General features: G+C 43.4%; 1 protein-coding gene across 1 annotated transcript; it reads left to right on the forward strand.

Annotated features, from left to right (window-relative positions):
* Positions 1–1,615: 1,615 nt before the first annotated feature.
* On the forward strand, positions 1,616–9,011 carry LOC149456145 (E3 ubiquitin-protein ligase TRIM39-like). Its single transcript, XM_089685396.1, has 2 exons — positions 1,616–3,142; positions 6,676–9,011. Exons 1-2 carry the CDS (start codon positions 1,616–1,618, stop codon positions 6,709–6,711), a joined length of 1,563 nt encoding a protein of 520 aa, XP_089541522.1. The 3' UTR covers positions 6,712–9,011.
* The last annotated feature ends 550 nt before the right edge of the window (positions 9,012–9,561 follow it).

Consider the following 9,561-nt stretch of genomic DNA (forward strand, 5'->3'; position numbering starts at 1 on the left):
TGTTTGCCACGCTCCGCGGGCCGGATAAAAAGGTCCGCCGGGCCGTAGTTTGCCCATTGCTGGGCTAGCTGCAGAGTCCTGACTTTTGGGGCGGCCGCCCGAGAGGAGGGAGGGGAGCGGGCGCCCGGCACACAGAGCCGCATGTGGCTCGCGAGCCGCGTAAAGAGCCTGTGTAAAGAGCCGCATGTGGCTCGCGAGCCGCGGCTTGCCGATCACTGCCCTAGACTGACTATTGAAGACAATGAGCAAAAATATGTGTGTGTATTTAGGAATACACTGTGTATGGCTGCGGGGTGAAATAAGGTGAAACTGGGACATCATACAAGCTGCTCCTTCAAGGGTAGTGCTACACACAGATACACATTTAAATTGAAGCTCCTTACTGTGAGACACTTCTTCCTGTGACGTTACACCCCCTATATTTTTGAATGCACCATTTTGAGGGGGACACCTCAGAGCCTGAATGCAGCATTTTGAAGGGGACACCTCGGAGCCTGTGTCTCACTCCACCAGCCTAGCTTTAATTGCCACCTCACTCCCAGTGACAATGTGGAGGTCCCACCATCCACCAAGCTTGGACCTCTGTGTGTGGACATGTTAACTCTTTACTTTATCTCTCCTATACCTCCACCTAGGTCCATATGTTCTTTGTGCTGCTCTAGGGGTACTGACTGATAGGAAAGGAGTTAGATCACCAACCCCCTTTGCTAACCAGAGGTAACTGTCACTCATGCCTGATACCACTCTCCCACTGGCTGGCTTCTATAACATCTCACCAGTCCTGGTTACTCATAGCAACTGCATCTTAAATATGGCTTCCCTCCAGCTCTTCAACATGGTTCACTCTTCCACAGTGGATATATAACTTTTCCTCTTCATCCCCTTGTGTGTTACAGGCCTTGTTTTTTAATATTCCATATACCTTCATGCACCCCTTTGGACAGACATCAGATCAGGCAGGAAACGGTTAACAACTTTATTGAAGACTTGCAGGAGTACAGTCCATAATGCACAGTCTCACAGAAAACACATTCCTAACCTAACTAATGCAGGGTACCCAGTGCATACCTTCCAAGGAGCGAAAGTCTGTTTAGCAGTCCATTACTAATAGGTTCCTAACTCCATGGGGAATCCCAACAGGGTCGCTCAGAAGGTGGCCACATGTTCTGGAGAGACCACATTGTGCAGAAGACCCTCCCCCATTTCTCGTGGGGGTACTCCAGATTCCAAGCAGGCCAAATGATGACAGTTCCCTCCCCTTGTATTTGTGGGCTCACATTAAAGGGCTGGACCATGTACACATTGGAAAAGGAGACAATCATCCCAGCTTCCTAGCTTTGGGCAGCCTGCAACTTGCTATACACGTAAATGTCAGTGCAATTAATACCGGGACCGCAAAGTGCAGACAGGGCTAAAACGTTCACAGATATTGTAACCTGTAATCACCCACTTTACAACTGTCTTTCCCTCATTATTGTTCTTCTACAGTTAAGAGATATGCTTATCTTTACTACTGTGAGTAAAACCTCCCTCCTCTGTACTCTGATCCCTTCATATAATATTACTTCCCCGGTGTCAGAGACCTTCACTGTCATTTCTCTTTCTGCTGTCAGCGATGGCGTTTGCTGATCTGAGAGTTGAGCTGGAATGTTCCATCTGTCTGAACATTTATACTGATCCGGTAAACCTGAAATGTGGACACAACTTCTGCCGGGTCTGTATTGCTCGTGTTCTGGATACACAGGAGGGGTCTGGAAGATATTCCTGTCCTAAATGCACAGAGAAGTTCCCGGATTGGCCTGCACTGCACAGGAACATAACTCTATGTAACATAATGGAGAAGTTGCTTTCTGCTCAGCCAGATCAAGAGGAGTCCGGGGTCTTCTGTACTTACTGTGTGGACTCTCCTATACCTGCTGTTAGATCCTGTCTACACTGTGAGGTTTCTCTGTGTGATAAACACCTGAGAGTCCACAAAAAGTCCCCAGAACACATCTTAACTGACCCCACCTTGTCCATGGAGAGCAGGAAATGCTCCGTCCATAAGAAGATCCTGGAGTATTACTGCACTGAGGATGAGACCTGTATCTGTGTGTCCTGCCGTTTGGCTGGAGAACATCGAGGACACCAGGTGGAGATGCTGGATGAGGCTTCTGAGAAGAAGAAGGAAACACTGAGGAATGTTCTGCAGAAACTTCTGACAAAGAGAGAGGAGATGGAGGAAAGAGTCCAGAGTCTGGAGGAACACAGGAGGAAATTAGAAGAAGAAGAGGCTGGTGACACCGAGAGATTCACTGCCCTGTTTATAGATCTCAGGAGACGTCTGGATGACCTGGAGAAGAGAGTTCTGCAGGAGATATCAGAGCGGACAGAGCGGGTCTCCATCTTCATCCGGGATCTGGAAATAAAGAAGGAGGAGCTGTCCAGGAAGATGCGTGACATTGAGGAGATGTGTAACATGACGGATCCACTGACTGTCCTACAGGAATCAGACACAGATGACTTGTGTGATACTGAGGATGGAGATAATGAGGACAGAAAGAGACATAAGGAACTCCTCCATGATGGAGGGGGGCTGGGTGTGGCTGGGATATCACACACATTACACACATTATCTGATATAATAACAGGGGTAAATGTATCCTTCTATATACAGGGAGCTGAGGACATATTACTGGATGGAAACACAGCTCATAATAAGCTACTTATATCAGATGACAGGAAAACTGTATCCTGGTCAGGTAGGAACCAGAATCGTCCAGTAACACCAGAGAGATTTCAGGATTGGTCTCAGGTGTTGAGCAGTCAGAGTTTCTCCTCAGGGAGATATTACTGGGAAGTGGATGTTGGGAGGTCAGTTAGATGGGGAGTCAGGATGTGTTACCCCAGTATAGCCAGGAGAGGACGGCAGTCAGGGATTGGAAATAATAAATCCTGGGATTTGTACAGGAATGGTAATCAGTATATGGTGATACATGACAGTAAAAGGATCTCCTTACACCCCAATCCCCCCAGTACCAGAGTCAGGATATATCTGGATTATGAGGCCGGGCGGATCTCCTTTTATGGTCTGTGTGACCCGATCCGACACCTCCACACCTTCACCACCACCTTCACTGAGCCCCTCCATGCCGGGGTATGGGTATGGAGAAGTTGTATAAAGATCTGTGGGGGGAATCGGGGAAAGTGAGAACTCCGCCCAGGGATTGGTGATGTCACAGGGAGGAGAGATGTGATTTAGTGGAATGTTCAGCCAATGGGATAAAGCAGTGGGCGGGGCCCCAGTTGGTGTCCTTCAGAGTTTTCTACTATAGGTAATAATAAGTGAGATTTCTCCCTCTGTCGCTGATCACTGTGATTGGGTAGAATATCGGTCCAACTATATGTTATTATTGGCCAGTGAGGAGGGATGTGATATCTATCTATTATCTATCTATCTATCTATCTATCTATCTGTCTATCTCTCCATCCATGCCATGACAATCTGACATATTACTTTCTCTGTAATTATGACATAGAAAATGATCAGATATGACTTCAGCAATCTCCCTCTTCATGCCCCTCCCCCTCCTCTCTGCCCCTCCCCCACATGCAGTCACTCTGTGCAGGGTGCTGGGCGGTCACTGTGATTGGACGGGATGGGGTCTCCTCTCCCCTTGTTCCTCCCTCCTATTCCATACAATCTATACTAAGAAATGATCAAACTTGCAGCCATGACCTTTTTCTTAGTTGTGGATGGGGTGGGGGAGGGGTTAGAGCCCCAGTCAGATTTTTATATATATTGGTCCTTTTGAAGATTTCCTGTCTGGTTAAATGTTGTCAGCAGGACGGGAAGTGTCTCCTGACAATGGGAATCTATCATTATTATTAATACATTTACAATGAGTTTGTTCTATGGATGATTTTATTGTGTGAAGAAATACAAACAAATAATCGATCTACAAATAGAGAGAAAGAGATGAAACTCGATGGAAAAATCTCCGAGGAAAAAGATGAAGAAATAATCATGAGATTTACTAGTGACAGAAAACATGGGATTTATCCCCAATATAATGATCTGACTATAATAATGTCTGATGAATAGAACCAGAAGGTGTCCCCAATATCATGTGTCCCTATAGAATGGATCCCCAATAGAATCCTACTGGATCCCTTTTATAATGGATCCTAATATAATGTGTCCCCATAGAATAGATCCCCAATAGAATCCTACTGGATCCCTTTTATAATGGATCCTAATATAATGTGTCCCCATAGAATGGGTCCCCAATAGAATTCTTTTCAATTCTTTTTTATTGTGTTTTTCAAATACAACAACATAAAGAGAGGCAAATTGGAAAACAAATATAAACTTATATAAGTACCATGTCTCAAACGCATTCTTATCTGCAAAATCAGTCATACACAGGCCTAATTGGCCAACCGATTTATAATAAACAAGATATACAGTATTAGCAGGTTTGATTATCAACAGTAACGAATAATGAGATTATATGTAAAGCACATAGAAACTGCATAGTACATTAAATTCCATCACTCTCATCCCCGAAGGACAGGCAACAAAGAGCACAACCTCCAGGGTTTGAAATCAAGAGGGGAGGAGATCAAAAACAAAAAGGGAGAGAGGGGATCGAGAAAGGCAAGGGAAACATGAAGGGTGAGGGAGAAACAGAGAACCAAGTCAACCACACAAAAACCAAAGCTAATAATATCATCATCAGTTGCATATATTCATATTGTGATTCGTAAACATCTTTTTCCAACTAGCCCATTTCCAATCAAATTTCTCCATATGCTGGGTATTAAGGGCCACAGCCCTCTCACAGACATAATGTAACTGCACTCTTTGAATTATTTTGGATATAGAGGGAATCTTTGTTGATTTCCATACAGCCGGAATGGCCATTCTGGATGCAATAAGTATATGACCAATTATTGTTCTAAATTGGGCGGGAAATAGGTTTAGGGTGATATAAAGTAAGGCCAGGTGTGGTGCCGGATTGGTTATTATGCCAGAAATCTAAGAGAAAAAACTGCTTGCCAAAAGTTGAGTAGACATGGGCATTCCCACAAAACGGGAAGCAAGTTACCTTCCCTACCACAATTCCTCCAGCACAATGACGACACATCTGGGTACATTTTAGCTAATTTGTATGGGGTAAGGTAGCCACTATACAATATTTTAAAAGAACAATCCCAATGATTGGTACATTTTGTAATACTTAAATTATTGCACAGGGCAGCATCCCAATTATCTCGAGTGAAAGATCTTTGGAGGCCCTTCTCCCATATACTCACACAGCCTAGAATAGAAACATCATTCTCATAGTGTAAAAATTTATAGAACCATGAGATATCTTTTTTATTTTGATAGGGTTAGTTAACGCCTGCCATAGTTTTGAATCTATCTCAAGCCATGTCTTCGGATGTATACCGTGAAAACCTCTAATTTGTAGAAATGGGTGTAGACCTTTGCTTGGTGTGGTGTCAGCTATCTCAGCATAAGTGCTATACCCTAGTTCCCTTAAGGCAGTGGTTCTTAACCTTGTTGGAGGTACTGAACCCCACCAGTTTCATATGCGCATTCACCGAACCCTTCTTAATTGGAAAAATAAAATATGATTTTTCAAATTCAAAACATAGGTATATATTTAGGTATATATTTATAAATAGGTGCACAAAATGAACAAAACCGTTAAGAACAAAACCATTAAAACATGATTTTCACACAAAAACAAAAACATAATAATGAATATTTACTGCACGAATCATGAGTCGGGTGTGGGTCTTCACCTCCGCCGAACCCGCGAGACTGACTCACCAAACCCCTGGGGTTCGATCGAACCCAGGTTAAGAACCACTGCCTTAAGGGGTAGGTATTGAGGTTAGGAATAAAGAGTTTGTATGCAGTTAGTAGAATGTCCATATGAAGTTTTGGAGAGGAGGAGTTCAACTTGTGGAGACCTATTATCTAGGCCTCAAGTGTGGAATGAATGGATGGGAGGAGTGTAGGTATAAGTTTGGATATGATGGACTTAGCCAGCAATAGTGCACGAAGATCTCTATTGGGAGCCACACTCTGCTCTATTTGTACCCATAGCTTATCAGATGGGGTTAACCAAGCGGATAGTTGGTCAAGGATAGTTGCATAGTAATACGTAGAAAGCATCGGGAGGCCGATCCCTCCTTTAGACCCATGTTTAGTAAAGGACAGGAATGGGATCCGTGTTTTTTTCCTTTACAGATGTATCTTTTAAGAGCCACCTCCAACTTACGGAAATAGGCAGAAGGTATAAGAATTGGAAAAAAAAAAAAAGAATTGGAATTGTTCGAAAATAGTATAATATTTTAGGAAAGATCAACATCTTAAAAGCGACTATTCTGCCTATCCATGATGATTCAAATTTTTCACTAAATCCACTAAAATAGATTGATACAATTTTTCATAGTTATCTTTAAATGTGTTGGAGGACGGGGCTGATATACTGTACATATACCTAGATAGTCCAATTTCTTAAGAGTCCAATTATAGGGAAATTTATCTTTAAGGTATTTCAAAGGTCCCCTTGAAACAGATATTGGGAGGGCACAAGATTTGGGGACATTAAGTTTATAATAAGAGACCGCACTGAAGGACTCTAAGGAAGCAGAGATTTCTGTAAGGGAATTCACCAGGTCAGTAACTGTAAGAATGTCATCATCTGCAAATAATCCAGTTTTATAGGAGGTATTCGTTACTGGAATACCTGAGATTTGCGAGTTATTTCTAATTTTGGATGCTAACGGCTCCATCACCAATGAGAAAATGATAGGAGATAGGGGACATCCCTGTCTTGTTCCATTAGTAATGCTGAAGGGTTCAGATAGTGCATTGGATGTAAATACTTAATTTTATAAAGACATTGATACCGAATTTAGATAGGGTAGCATCTAAGTATTGCCAATGTACTCTATCAAAGGCTTTTTCAGCATCCAATGCCAAAACCACATCCTGAGATCCTCGAGATTCAGTCAAGTGCATCAGATTAAGAATTCTGTGAGTTCCATCTGATGCTTGTCGTCCTTTAACGAAGCCCACTTGGTCCGCTTTAATTAGCAGAGGGGTAATTGTTAAAAGACAAATTGCTATAATTTTAGCGTAAATTTTAAGGTCTGTGTTTAGTAGGGAAATAGGCCTAAAGTTTTGAGGGCAGTCTGGAGTTTTCCCCCGGTTTTGGCAAAGTGACAATAATGGCTTTTAACATCTCAGGTGGGAATGTGGACGTAGACACCGCTTTATCAAAGATCCTTTTAAGGTGGGGTACTAATATGGATTGGAATTACTTATGATACTCAGAAGTAAAACCATCAGCCCCTGGGGACTTCCCCTTTGATAAAGCTTTATTAGCTGCGCTTTTTTCACTTTCTAGAATAGGTTGGTTAAGCCCCTCTAAATTGTGGAGATCTAAAGTAGGCAGTGAAAGGTTTTCAAAAAATTGATTTATGAGCTCTGGTGTAGGTTGTTTAGTATGCGGGTCATCTTTAAGGTTATACAACTGAGAATAGTAGGGGTGGAAAGCCGCTGCTATGCTACTAGGATGGTAAATGATACTGTTTGATATTGGGTCTAAAATAGAAGCCAATTTAGATTTGGATTGTCTAACACCCAAGTAACTTGCCAGCAATTTTCCCGCCTTGTTCCCTTGAGTATAAAAGGTAGCTTTAGCTTTTTTCAAATTTTGGCCATGTCGCCATGACAAGAGGGTCCTGAGCTCAAGTCTGGTTTCTTGAAGTTCTCGCAAGACAGTAGGGGATAAAGATTGCTTATGCTTATGTTCTAGCCTAGCTATCTTGTCGATCGTGTCAGAAAAGATTTGATTCCTATCACGCTTTGCTCTGGAAGCCAACTTTAGAAGTAAACCTCTACAATACACCTTATGAGGACACCACATACTAAACACATTAACAGAAGTAGAATTGATATCAAAGCTTCAGTGAGAGAAGATTGAAAAGTAGAATTGCAGAACATAGAGACATCATTACGCCATAAAAATACAGGGGAGAACTTTAAAGTCTCTTCAATACTCAGTGATATAGGTGCATGATCCGATCATGTCATAGGATGGATTTCGGCTTTGATAATATTTTGCAGTAAGCGAATATCAGTAAGAAAAAAGTCAATTCTTGAATAAGATTTCTGAGGGGCCGAATAATATGTAAAGTCTTTTTCAGAGGCATGTAGACATCTCCATGGATTGTAAAGATTAGCTTCAGCTAATACATGAGCTAGAGAGTGTCTCAAACTGCTGGAGGGATTAGAAATATCAAGAGATTTATTGATAATAGCATTACAACAGAAGGCCCTTCTGAATCTTTGCTACTTTTTTCCTGAGAGAATTTAGAAAGTGAACTTGGTGAACATTTGGGGCGTAGAGATTCACAATGGTATATGCAATGTTATTGATCAAATTCAAAACCTAACGCTGACGTACAAAGCTGTCCACCATACTGCCCCGAACTACATCACTGACCTAATATCCAAGTACCACCCAGCAGGCACACTCCACTCCTCACAAGACCTCCTTCTATCTAGTTCCCTGGTCTCCTCCTCCCATGCCCGCCTCCAGGACTTCTCCAGGGTGTCACCCATCCTCTGGAACTCCCTGCCCCAACCCATCAGATTATCACCTACTCTCCTCTCCTTTAGGCGCACCCTGAAAACCCATCTCTTCAGGGAAGCCTACCCCACCCCCTGCTAACTTGCCGACCTCCTCCACTCTTCCTACCACTCCATCCCTCACAGCTATCTCCTCCTGTGCCACCATCCCCTCCCTCCTAGATTGTAAGCTCGAAAGAGCAGGGCCCTCGATCCCCTCATGTATCACATTGTATTGGTATTGTTCTGTCACATGTTCTGTCCCCCTTTGTAATGTACAGCGCTGAGTGAACTATTGGCGCTTTATAAATACTGTATAATAATAATAATAATTATTCATTTTGCAAACAATAATAAAAAATCTGCCTTTGCTGTCTGCCACTTGAGAGAGCAATGAGAAAGCCACCGAGTTACGGACCACTATAAGAACTCCACACTTCTTGGTAGGACCATTAGCTGTAAACACATGTGTGAATAGGTGGTGTGAGCGATGTGGAGCTTTGAGGGAGGAAAAGTGTGTTTCCTGGACACAGAGCACATCCCCATGAAGCCTGTGGACTTCTTTCCACATTAGTTGACGTTTAAATGGACTATTAAGAGGGGCGCATGCGCGGCCGGCTACGGGATGGATGCGCTTTGAGCACAGCTCCGTCCACCCGCCAGCTATAAAGCGGCACTCACCGCCCCCGGGGGAAACAAATCACCCCACAGTGTCACCTACCTCTGCCCGCATCCCGATCACCATGCCCCGCAGGAGGAGAGCCCCAGATCACCCCGGATCACCCCGGGAAGTTGACATAATTCTTCCCTGCTATTGTGCAGGGAATCCAAGATGGCGGCCGCAGCAGAGACACACAGGGAGACAGCAGCCACGAGGAGGACTACAGGGCCCAGCACAGGGATCCGAGGCTGCAAGAATCGCTTTA

This window comes from Staurois parvus, unplaced genomic scaffold (genome assembly GCF_062004578.1).
Source record: "Staurois parvus isolate SC_StPar_1 unplaced genomic scaffold, SC_StPar_1.0 ptg000374l, whole genome shotgun sequence".
Lineage (NCBI taxonomy): Eukaryota > Metazoa > Chordata > Amphibia > Anura > Ranidae > Staurois > Staurois parvus.

What these genes read in the sequence shown, in the direction of transcription:
- LOC149456145 (XM_089685396.1), top strand. Translation starts at nt 1,616, where the DNA reads ATGGCGTTTGCTGATCTGAGAGTTGAGCTGGAATGTTCCATCTGTCTG. An exon ending in CCCTCCATGCCGGGGTATGG is followed by an intron (nt 3,143 to 6,675) that starts GTATGGAGAAGT and finishes GGAATTCACCAG; the next exon opens with GTCAGTAACTGTAAGAATGT.